At 39.7% G+C, this 12,933-nt stretch overlaps 1 protein-coding gene across 1 annotated transcript in view; it reads left to right on the top strand.

Annotated features, from left to right (window-relative positions):
* LOC134331301 (ephrin-A2-like) overlaps positions 1-10,539 on the top strand; it is a 181,488-nt gene extending 170,949 nt beyond the window's left edge. Inside the window, exons 4-5 of the mRNA XM_063012651.1 lie at positions 1,235-1,300; positions 10,379-10,539. Coding sequence (XP_062868721.1) covers positions 1,235-1,300; positions 10,379-10,497 — 185 coding nt within the window. The 3' untranslated portion in view covers positions 10,498-10,539. The remainder of the gene's footprint in view (positions 1-1,234; positions 1,301-10,378) is intronic.
* The last annotated feature ends 2,394 nt before the right edge of the window (positions 10,540-12,933 follow it).

The raw sequence follows: 12,933 nt of genomic DNA, 5'->3' as shown, positions 1-12,933 counted from the left end.
TAGGGGTACATGCCTTCATTTTCTCTTCCATACTCAGGTCTTCCTGCTGAAACTATCAACAAGTTGCAGTTCATTCAAAACACTGTGACGGCACACTTCGAATCTCAGCTCTGCTACCTGCATGCTGGGTGCCTACACAGACAATGATTGGCTCGTTCGCAAGGAAGGGATTCCTCATAACTGATGAAATTACGACCTCTGCTGGATGATTGATGCCGTCTGCATATGAATAAGACTGAGCCCCATATGAACTCGCCTTGTGCAGGTGAAAAGATGCAGTCGGCTACTGCCCACGTGTCGGAGGGGGCATGTGTTAGTCATGGCTCTCCTCGGTCAGAGTGGAGGTTAACATCAGTAGAGAGGAAGCGTAATGCAATCGCAGATTTGGATACGACTAGATTTGATCCGGTAATGTCACAGATCTAATACAAAATTCTGCTCTTTACATTTAAATCCCTCCACGCTCTGGCCTTTTTCATTTAAGTAGCATATGAAATATAAGGTGCAATATGCAATATGAGGTGGTCCTAGCATTCATACGGCAGTTACGCCAGACTACATCAGACGTAACAGACATTTTTTGTGGTGTAGTGTGCTGACAATGTTTGATGTATGTGTTTACATATTGACGTATGTGTTTACATATTGCATTTTGTCCCTTTGGAGATTCCATAATCAATGGAAAAGTGTGCTTCTCTACACACGCGATCATCTCTCTGTAGTCTGTTCTGCACCTAAAACAAACAAGGCAGTAAAGTATTATGCTCCTGATAGTTTGTCTATGTACAGTTTATTTCTTACTTTATAAACTCAGCAAACTCTAAAGATGCTCGGTTACACTAGCAATCGGTTAGACAAAATGTCCAAGATATCAAAGTCCAAAGAAGCTAAAAACACGACTCAGGTAACTGAGTTTGGAAAACTCCCAAGCAATTATGTGGATGCAGAGGCGGGTGTCAAACACGGATGAGTATTTTCAACTATTAAAGTAGCTGTGCTGTGTATTGTAGCTTTCATTTATTCTATCATTTAGTTTATGAGTGTCATTTAATTTAATGACAATGATTTTTGAAAACAAGGTCTGTGAAATTAAGCACATTTTCCCGTGAATTAAGGAGGGTCCTAATTATCATCGTTACTATTATTATTATTTAGTAAAGGTGATTGATATGAATATGTTTATGGGGCCATTTACGTTAAAAAAACACAATTTTTTGTCTCTGTTTCTTCACAGCATCCCCACATCCAAACCTTGCTGGGAAGCCTTGCTTGAAGCTCAGAGTGTATGTCAAGCCCACAAGTGAGTACATCCATGAATCTTAGAGCTTTGTTGATTTTCACTGATTTCCAGAAATGTCCAACGTTCAAACTGAGCCGATTTTAAGCCGAAATCCTGACAAAAATGAACCACGATGAGTAGAAAAAGAATGCAGGTTTGTTTTGAATAAACTCTGAACTGTTATAACGGCCTATGACACTTGCACACCAGATTCTAACCCGGATCTCTGCGGTGCCATCAGCCGGCCGAGCATCTACACAGATAAGTAGAGACGACAGAAGCCCTACGATTGATTGCCGCCTCGTCCAGGGTATTCCTGCCCTGGATGTTGAGTTTGGTCTGGCTTTCTACAATATTTTATTTATTTATTTATTTATTCATTTTTTAATTTGTGCCTATGGCACGGTGGCTCGGTGGGTGGCACTGTCGCCTCACAGCGAAAAAGGTCCTGGGTTCCATTGCCAGACAGGGCGGTCCGGGTCCTTTCTGTGCATGTTCTCCCCGTGTCTGCATGGGTTTCCTCCGGGAGCTCCAGTTTCCTTCCACAGTCCAAAAACATGCAGTCAGGTTAATTGGAGACACTGAATTGCCCTATAGGTGAATGGGTGTATGTACAGTGTATCACAAAAGTGAGTACACCCCTCACATTTCTGCAGATATTTAAGTATATCTTTTCATGGGACAACACTGACAAAATGACACTTTGACACAATGAAAAGTACTCTGTGTGCAGCTTATATAACAGTGTAAATTTATTTTTCCCTCAAAATAACTCAATATACAGCCATTAATGTCTAAACCACCGGCAACAAAAGTGAGTACACCCCTAAGAGACTACACCCCTAAATGTCCAAATTGAGCACTGCTTGTCATTTTCCCTCCAAAATGTCATGTGATTTGTTAGTGTTACTAGGTCTCAGGTGTGCATAGGGAGCAGGTGTGTTCAATTTAGTAGTACAGCTCTCACACTCTCTCATACTGGTCACTGAAAGTTCCAACATGGCACCTCATGGCAAAGAACTCTCTAAGGATCTTAAAAGACGAATTGTTGCGCTACATGAAGATGGCCAAGGCTACAAGAAGATTGCCAACACCCTGAAACTGAGCTGCAGCACAGTGGCCAAGATCATCCAGCATTTTAAAAGAGCAGGGTCCACTCAGAACAGACCTCGCATTGGTCGTCCAAAGAAGCTGAGTGCACGTGCTCAGCGTCACATCCAACTGCTGTCTTTGAAAGATAGGCGCAGGAGTGCTGTCAGCATTGCTGCAGAGATTGAAAAGGTAGGGGGTCAGCCTGTCAGTGCTCAGACCATACGCCGCACACTACATCAAATTGGTCTGCATGGCTGTCACCCCAGAAGGAAGCCTCTTCTGAAGTCTCTACACAAGAAAGCCTGCAAACAGTTTGCTGAAGACATGTCAACAAAGGACATGGATTACTGGAACCATGTCCTATGGTCTGATGAGACCAAGATTCATTTGTTTGGTTCAGATGGTCTCAAGCATGTGTGGCGGCAATCAGGTGAGGAGTACAAAGATAAGTGTGTCATGCCTACAGTCAAGCATGGTGGTGGGAATGCCATGGTCTGGGGCTGCATGAGTGCAGCAGGTGTTGGGGAGTTACATTTCATTGAGGGACACATGAACTTTAATATGCACTGTGAAATACTGAAGCAGAGCATGATCCCCTCCCTCTGGAAACTGGGTCGCAGGGCAGTGTTCCAGCATGATAATGACCCCAAACACACCTCTAACACGACCACTGCTTTATTGAAGAGGCTGAGGGTAAAGGTGATGGACTGGCCAAGCATGTCTCCAGACCTAAACCCAATAGAACATCTTTGGGGCATCCTCAAGCGGAAGGTGGAGGAGCGCAAAGTCTCGAATATCCGCCAGCTCCGTGATGTCGTCATGGAGGAGTGGAAAAGCATTCCAGTGGCAACCTGTGAAGCTCTGGTAAACTCCATGCCCAGGAGAGTTAAGGAAGTTCTGGGAAATAATGGTGGCCACACAAAATATTGACACTTCAGGAACTTTCACTAAGGGGTGTACTCACTTTTGTTGCCGGTGGTTTAGACATTAATGGCTGTATATTGAGTTATTTTGAGGGAAGAATAAATTTACACTGTTATATAAGCTGCACACAGACTACTTTTCATTGTGTCAAAGTGTCATTTTGTCAGTGTTGTCCCATGAAAAGATATACTTAAATATCTGCAGAAATGTGAGGGGTGTACTCACTTTTGTGATACACTGTATGTGTGTCTGCCCTGCGATAGACTGGCGCCTCGTCCAGGATGTTACTGTGTGCTTTGCGCCCATTGAAAACCTGGGATAGGCTCCAGCACCACCACCCCCCACCGTGACCCTAACTGGATAAGCGATTAAGAAAGTGAGTAAGTGAATGAGTAAATTTGTGCCTATTTCTTTAAAAAAACCAAGAACACCTTGCTTGAGTTTGATTCTTCAGTCAGTTTGAGCCCAGGGTTTTGTGTAGGCCTCTTTAGGAGACAGCCTTCTCCTGTGGTCACATAATATGCTACAGGTCTGTAATTACTATATACGAAAGTTCTTCAAAAAGTTTCTGCACTTTTTTAAGCACTATTTATTATGAATTTCATAAACAAATGACATCACTTTTCTACATATTTACCTTCCGATGCATTTGTCCCAGCATCGTACCAGCTTTTTAATGCCATCAGCAAAAAGTGTTTTTGGTTGACCACTGATGCACCACTGCTTTCACATCATCATCACATGATAATCTTCTTACCCTTAAAGCTTCTTTGAGTGTCCAAAAAGGTGGAAATCAGATGGAGCTGAATCCAGACTATAAGTTCTCTCTCAGACTCTTAGACACGGCCGATTAGTGGTGCGAAACTGGTGACATTACCAGGAATCATTTTGTTCAGCATTGTTTAAAATAACAAAACAAACTAGATGTCCAGATGAGCCCATCCAATAGACAAAAATCCAGTTTTAATTCTTGTTTATACATATAAAGAACACAGTTCCCCCATTCAGAACCACACATTATCACACTTTATGGCCTGACCTCCTAGGACCATGGTCATAACTCCACAGATAATGTTACACCTCAGGGCAGGAAGCTATTCATCTGACATAGACCAGATAACATCACAAAGCACTTCTCAAAAAAGCAAGCCAGGCGTTCCATTCATCCAGGTCTCCCTCTCATTCTCCTGCATTAACTCTCCCAGAAACAGCAGACACCAGCCGGTTTGTTTAACCCTGGACAATCGTGCTATGAGATGTCTAGCACTGGTCGTGAAAAAAAATACACGTCCTAACCAGCTTTAATAAACAGCGCGGGCGTCAGCATTTAGCGCCCCGGACCTGGACAGCGTCAACGAGAGTTTGATTTTAAGGAATGGTCCCGAGTCAGGCGAGGGCTTAGCAAGTCAGCTTTGAAAGGAGACAGGGTGACAGCAGAGTGAGCAACGGCACTACAGGTGTTTGGACAAGGCCCCGCAGTAGACCAGAGGAATGCATTAGACGCCACGGAGCGTTGAGGAGTTTGTCAATATTTGCACTAGCGCTATTTAAAAAAAGAAGAGTTCTTTTCCAGCCTCATGCTTTTAGGGCACGTTATAAATTTGGAAGTGAAGCCTGTATGGGAGCAGCAGCCCATTAGTCTGATGTAATTGTTAACAAACAGACTTGCTCTGAGATCATCAGTTTCACTGAGTAGTTACCACAATTACATGCAAATTGAAATGATGATCCTGTTCTCACACTCTCATTTATCTGTTTACTGGAGCTCTTACTGCCACCCCGGCCCCCCAAACAAAGACCTAGTTCACCTTATAAAAAATATTGTTATGATTAATAAATATTTACATTCATTTATTGGATCAGTACTGGCCATCAGGTGGTAATGTCCAACAGAAGATCAACTATTTAATTAAATTAAATCAAAGTATTATTATTAATATTATTATATCTATTTATTATTTATTTAAAAAATCAATTATTACTATTAATATACAGTATTTATGTATTATATATTTGAAAAAGATGCTTTCTAACCCATTTAAAGGAAAGAGCCATGATATTTGGAAAACTACCTGTTTTTATTTATTCCTCCAGATCAGTACTGGCCATCAGGTGGTATCTACAGCTTTAATGTCTAAAAGATGAAATATTTCATTCATTATTATTCATTCATTTAAATTCAAATTAATATTCACATTCATTTATTGGATCAGTACTGGCCATCAACTGCAGTGACGTAATCACCGTTATCACTGTCTAAATAGTTTGTCTAAATAATCTGCCTAATGAGTTTGATTTCTTATTAGAATCCCCTCTACTTTGGTACAAACAACTTGTATCGCTCGCTTCCTGCTGATGCCCAGTCTCTCACATGGTATTGTTACACTGCTTGTCACTTCTCGAGTGTGTTTTCATGACAAAACAGAATTTGGAAGACTGGACGGACTCATCTGTAAATCCTCTTGGTCATAGATTGTCTAATGCATGGCCGACTATCGCCGATCAATCGTGTGGTGTAAAAACCACGACTTAAAGACTCCTGATTACAACAGATCAAGTGAACACCTTGAAAGTCGTGTAGCGTGAACTTCACCTTCAAAATAATTTAGTCCCAGACACATCCTGACAGAGTTTTAAAAATGCACGCAATTAAACGAGGGCTTTTCTATACCGAATCAAGCGACTCTTTTGAATCGATTCGGGAAGCAGTTAGTGACTTTTATCTTTTATTCACCGCTCGACTGCGGAGCTGTGTGTGGATTTGGCAGCCGCTCAAATTCAGGCCCTTACAGAGCACCATATTTATACGAGAGCAGACTTTAAAGTCAGAGAGGCCGACAGTAAAGTGCTTTATTATAAGATCCACCTGGCCTTCTTGCCAGCTCAGCACCAACCATTACCATAATACCTCGCGCTAAGCCTGGTATGCTTCTGTTTATTTTCATGCTAGGCCAGGGCCAAGACCTAATCTTATTGCCCAGATTGGGGTTAATCTCAGCACCAGACATCATTAATGCTTCAGCAGAATTTGAGTCTGATTAGGCGAAGGGTAATATAGCATGTAAATCTTACTGATACTACAACTGCTGCATTGTACTACCTGACATAATGAACAGATGTAAGAGCATATACGTGAGCCTGTATGAGTGATGGATATTCCATTTCAAAATCATGAGTATGAATATTAAGTAGGGCAACTATAACAGCCTCCACTCTTCTGGGAAGGCTTTCCACAAGATTTTGACAAGCTACTGGTGGAATCTGTGAACGCCTTACTTGCATTAAATTCTACAGTGTTCAGATATTTTATATAACTGCCTTCATACAAGGTTCTGCAGGTTCAAATGTAAATACTTTTATTGTTTCATTAGGTTCTCTGGTATGGTTATGAATCTCTCAAATACAAATGAATACGTTTTATTCCCACTGCTCTATAAATTGGTTGGTTAAGGTGTTTATTTGCATATTGCAACAGAACAGATTGGACGGAGTGAGCTAGCTTGATAGACTGCTGTGTCACCCTAGCGCCCTGTCAGTAAAAATATTGATATTTTATTCATTTACTGGATCCATACTGGCCATTAGGTGGTACCTACAGCTTTAATGTCCAAAAGATGATCAAATATTAAATTAAATTACATTATTATTGTTGTTTTGTTGTTGTTGTTGTTGTTGTTGTTGTTGTTGTTGTTGTTGTTGTTGTTGGTGGTGGTGGTGTTGTTGTTATTACTATTATTAATATATAGATTTATATATTTGAAGTGTAATTAAAATATAGTGTTAAATTATTATTATTAATATTTTTATTTATTTTTATTTGAAAGAGATTAAATTAAATTACAGTATTTAATTATTATTATTATTATTATTATTTATATTATTATATTAATATTATTTATTATTTATATTATAATTATTATTTTAGTTTATTATTATTATTATTATTATGAATATTATTATTATTATATTTATATATTTGAAAGAGATTAAATTAAATTATAGTATTAAATACAATTATTATTATTAATACTATTATTATTATCATTAATCATTTATTTATTTATATATTTAAAGAGATTAAATTAAATTATAGTATTAAATTACTATTATTATTATTATATTTTTTTATATATATGAAAGAGATTAAATTAAATTATAGCATAAAATTTGATTATTATTAATAATAATATATTTATTTATTTATATATTTGAAAGAGATTAAATTAAATTATAGTATAAAATTAAATTATTATTATTAATTGTTAATATATTTATTTATTGTATATTTGAAAGAGATGTTTTCTAACCTATTAAAAGGAAACAGTCATGATATTTGGAAACCTGTTTTTATTTTTCCATTTAGCATGTTTCCTCTGCTTTATTCTGGTCAGGGTCATGGTGGGTATGATTTACTGGGTGAAAGGTGGGAAACAACACGGACAGGTCACCAGTCCATCACAGCACAAACACACACATTTATGGCAATTTTAGTGGCTCTAATTGACCTGGAAAGAAACCAGAGCACTTAAAGGAAACTCACATGGAGTTAACCCTTTTTATATGTCTCCTCCCTTTGTGTACACATTGTTTACAGAGCCTGGGGCACCCAGACGGCATTGAAAAGAACTCACTGACCCTTCTGATTAAAACAAGCCCATTCTATTAGCCAAACAATATCAGTCAAGCCCTGATTACAAATCAAGTGCAAAAGAATTTAGTATAATATCAGCAGTATTGTCAGTATGTGTTAAAATACTGGCTGTGGTAAAGCTATTTTTAACATAATAAAATAATATTTATCAAAAAAAAGAAAAGACATACTATACAACGTGCTCTTTTTATGTTGAGGAATGGGGTTGCATGCTGTGTACAAGCCAATCGGGTGTATGCAGTCATTTCTGAATTGCAGGGAATAATTGCCTAAAATTGCCCCTCTGGAATTGTGGTAGCTATGTAATTTTGAGTACAACATAAACAAATCATTTTCATTAGGTCAAATTAAAGGACCCAGCGGGATGGGATTGTGTGAGCAGTGTGTGAGTGGAGGCATTAAAACAGTACAGTTTTGTTATGAGCCTTTAAAAAGTAATGCTGTAATGAGGTAGCCTACATCAGGTTCCATATGCTTTGGCCAAATGTGTAGGTCTATCGCAATCAGGACTTTTTAGCTGATGGTTCGGACTTGTACAAATAACAATGATTAATAATGCAACTTTAAGTTTATTTTCCGTTGTTGTTATTAGTATTAGGGCATATTCACATGAGAAGTGGCAAAGAAGTGACTTTTGTGCTGGCTGTGCTATTGTTTCTTATGGAGTGTGGTTCACTTTTGATGCGTTAGGCTCACCTGATTGAACTTTGACCCAGTTTGCCGCTGACCTTTTCAAAGCATCTCCAATGAGACAAACTGTTTGATATGACGCAATAAAAATGACTCAGACGTATGAACAAAGCTTAATGTGACCTATTGTATTAAAACAACAACTAAGGAATTTAATTAGTGGACAGAACTTATGAGCAGTAATAATTAAGAGAAGTTTAGTGTTCCTGTGTCGTTCTTTTACTACATTAAACCATGTTAAGCTTTTTTTGCTCTCGGAAAAGCTGATTCTCACAATTTTTCAGCAACCCCGAGCTATAACACAAGTTTAAAAGTGAAACGGTGAGGAAAATCCATAAACACAGATACATGTGGAGCTTTCAGACTGGATTTGACGGTTATTTCACACAAATGCAGATTCGTCTCATATTCACACTTTGATGACATTTTAAGCCAAGTGCTGAGCAGTTTGTGCTGAGGCTCACGGTGATGCTTCTCATGTGAATGCACCCTTGGCCTTACTGAGTAGCAACAAATTATCATCGTTTGACATTAGCCAATCGTGTCCATGCTGACAACCGACGGCACCACTGGGATTCGAACCTCAGATCCTCACCAAGTTGTTTACTATCCTCATGCCCAATTATGATCTGGAGTTATGCAGGTTAGAGTAAAATGAGGCCACACTGGCATCTCCAAAGTTCCTTTCCAATAGAGAAAGCAAACATATTAGCTCAGATTTATGTATCCTATCTTGAATACTAATTGCGGGAACTTGTAGTAGCCTCTGCAAGTGTTCTTTTAGCTTCTCTAAGTGCTTTTTAACCTTATAACCTTGGAAACGATCTTGGAATTAAATTTAAAATAGGTTGTGTCCTAAGCCTCACAGAGCAGACACACATACACACACATACACACACCCATTCACCTATCGGGCAATTCGGTGTCTCCAATTAACCTGACTGCATGTTTTTGGACTGTGGGAGAAAACCGGAGCTCCCGGAGGAAACCCACGCAGACACGCGAAGAACATGCAAACTCCACACAGAAAGGACCCGGACCGCCCCGCCTGGGGATCAAACCCAGGACGTTGTTGCTGTGAGGCGACAGTGCTACCCACCGAGCCACCATGCCGCCCATGATGCATTTCTACGTAAAGTAATGAAAAAGCATCTAAGTGTAGCTGGGTAACTTTATGCTGCTTGGGTGGCACAGGGCTCCATCACGCTAGCCCACCACCGATGGGATCCGGGGTCAAATCTCAGCCATGCTATAGCTTATCGACCAGGTGTCTACGGTCTATGATTTGCTATTGATGGGGAAGAGGGAGAATTTTTAATGTTTGGCAATGGATTGGAACCCTGTCCAGTGTTTCCAGTGGAAACAGAATTTGAATAAAAAAACAAACAAACAATAATTTCTACTAATCCCGCCAGTGTGTGTTCACTTTGGGAAAATCATTTTGATGTTTGAGAGACGTAAAAGCTGCATCAGGCAGCCACAATTATACATACATCCAATCCTCATGATGCTCTTAGATTCTATCTGCCTAGCAAAAGTGACAGCAAAACCGCTGCACCTGTCATATCCACTTAATCTAGGTCAGCCGAGACGAGCGCTCCGTCAGTACGCCGTCGCCTAAATCGAGTCTTGCTTTCAATTCATAAAAAGAAATAAACATGATGTTGATATGAATTCTTCATCTCTATCAGAAATGCCTCACATATCTTATCTCTCTCTTTTCTCTCTGTCTTATTCCACAGACGACTCTGTGTACGAGTCCCCGGAGCCCTTTCTGACAGACGACACTAACGACGGTCACTCTCTTTCCCCGTGTCTCTCTCCATTACTGCTCGTGCTCCTCGTCCTGATCGGCTGCTAGCACTGCAGCTACACACCTGATCCAGCATCCACAACTCGACCTACAGCATCCATTGTGCAGCATGAAGCGTAGCACTGCCTCTCGTTTCAAAATTCAGTCCAATAATCGTCCGAGAAAAAAAACAGATGACTCATGAAGCATTCACGGATCCGGACCACTCATCACATGCTCATACGATGGTGAAAAACAAGGATGACTCGGGATGGGTGGGGGGGGATAATAATAATAATTGTAAAAAAGAGGGGTTTTTTTAGCTTTTTTTTGGGGGGGGGGGGGGGGGGGGTGCTTTTTTGTTGTGCACTAAGTGAAAATGGCTAACCGTACTCCGTCTCTCTTGAGTGATTTTGCTCACAAACCTTTCAACTTCACTGTGTTTATGTCTGTGCTTTTCCGCCATCACACCAGTAAAAAAAAAAACTCCATCACGTCAATCCCGCGGATGTCGTAGTCCTTTTTGTGCGTCAGTCGAGAGGAAGTGCATTTTGCGAATCGTGTGTATCTTTCTGTAAGCAATCCCCAGCACCTTCTTTTGAAAATGTAAAAGGGAACAACAACAAAAAAAAAAAAAAAAAACAATACATTAGAGTAGGAAAGAGTCTTTTCTGTGAATCTGCCAAAGACTTCAGCTGAACTTTTCTTTTTTTTTACAGGGGACATGGGGTGGAGGTGCCACTTCGGTTCAAAAAATCACAGAACCGTGGAATGATCACAGGGAGGGAAATGGCATCATGGATGTTTTTCTGTGCCATACAAAAAAGAATGTTATGTAGAATATAATACCAGTTACAAATTGCCTTTTTATTACTGGTGCAAATCTGTCCTGAAACTGCGGTGCCAAGCTGGCCAAGTTGTCAGGGCGCATGCCGTGTTTAGGAAGTGTTTCTGTACATCTGGTCTCTCTCTGTCAGTCCTGTCAGCAAAATTTTCTCTGAATCTCCCAGTTTCTGTAAATTTCTGAATGTGATGCTTTTTTTACTCCACGCCGATCTCCTGCAACTGCACTAAATCCCCCGGCCCCCCCTCGCCCCGACCCGCTCACCGCACTTTTTCCGAGTAAAATCCCTAAAAACGAGGAGCCCGAAGGACTAAGCGACGACGAGAGGACTAAGAACGGACAGACAGCGGGCAGTCACGAGTATAAGTAGCACTTCTGCTTCGGCTGACCAGGCCAGATGAGGGGAAATAATTCAAGCGTGGGATTATATGTGTGATTGAATTATTTTGTGTGGTGAGTGTACAAAAAAAAGAGAAATGTTATCAAAGAAAAAAATCATGAAGAGCTGATATATTAGCTAAGAATGAAAGATGAATGACGTTTTTTAAACGCTAGTTGAAACTTTTCTATTTTACTTTATTTCATGTTATTTTTTACCTTTCTTTTGCAAAAAAAATTTTTGAAAAAAAAATCAGCGGACATTATTCATATGTGATATGAAGCTATAATGTAGAATCCTCAATTTATTAGAGCAATGATGGTACCAGTTCTGCAGTCAAACGAGTCTAGAAATGTTGCTGTTGTTGTTGTTTCCTGCTTGTATCACATTCAGGTACATGTAGTCCTGTACGGATTTTTTTTGTTGATGTTTCAAGTACAAAAACCTTTCATGGTGTTATTATCAGATCGTTTTTATTTTGTAATCATGTGGATAAAACATTTTGCATTCCTAATAAATCCTATTAAATGTTCCAATGTTTTGGAAGAGAAAAGCTACAGGAAAATGGAAAATAAAGCTTTTTTTGGCTACAGTAGAACCCTGACTGTCCTTTGCTTTACCTCGCTCTTTCATTCCTGTGAATGTTGAATTCTTTCAGGATCGTGGTGGTGTGTCCGGAGCCCTCCTGGAAACAGGACTCAAGAAGGGATTAAACCCTGGACATGAATGCAGCCATCATAGAACATGACACAAACAGGCATTGATTCACTTACACCGATCAGCCATAACATTAAAACCACCTTCTTGTTTCTACACTCACTATAGATAGTGAGTTTATAGGCTGCTTTTTTTTGGTCTGTTATTTTTTGTTATCCAGCAGGCAGGGAGGAAGGTGGACGCCTGTGAGCAGCTCTTATTTCAGATGATGGCAGAAAATGGTGAATGATAGCTCTGAGTTTCAAGCAGAGATGGCAACCACCAGGCTCAGGAGTCTGATATTGTAGCGATGGAAGGATTTCAAGAGTATTTGGATGTTTACCTCAAAATTGTGGTCATTTTCTTTGTTCCTACAGATAAGACAAAAATGCTGCCAGATAACATTCTTCTAAACTGTTTGACCTTACAGAGGTTCCTACGCTGTGGTTTCTTAATGGTGGCTCATGTCCCAAAAGTGGATCTTTATAAAAACTTTAATCATTATTTTTATACATTTACAGAACTTTTGTTTTGAAAGGCGTACAATGGGAGGGCTGAATGTAAAAGTGGGAAGCAACACAGCTCA

This window comes from Trichomycterus rosablanca, chromosome 17 (assembly GCF_030014385.1).
Source record: "Trichomycterus rosablanca isolate fTriRos1 chromosome 17, fTriRos1.hap1, whole genome shotgun sequence".
In the NCBI taxonomy this organism is placed as follows: Eukaryota; Metazoa; Chordata; class Actinopteri; order Siluriformes; family Trichomycteridae; genus Trichomycterus; species Trichomycterus rosablanca.
Note: the sequence above shows the minus strand (reverse complement) of the source record. Positions and strands in the feature narration are given on the sequence as shown.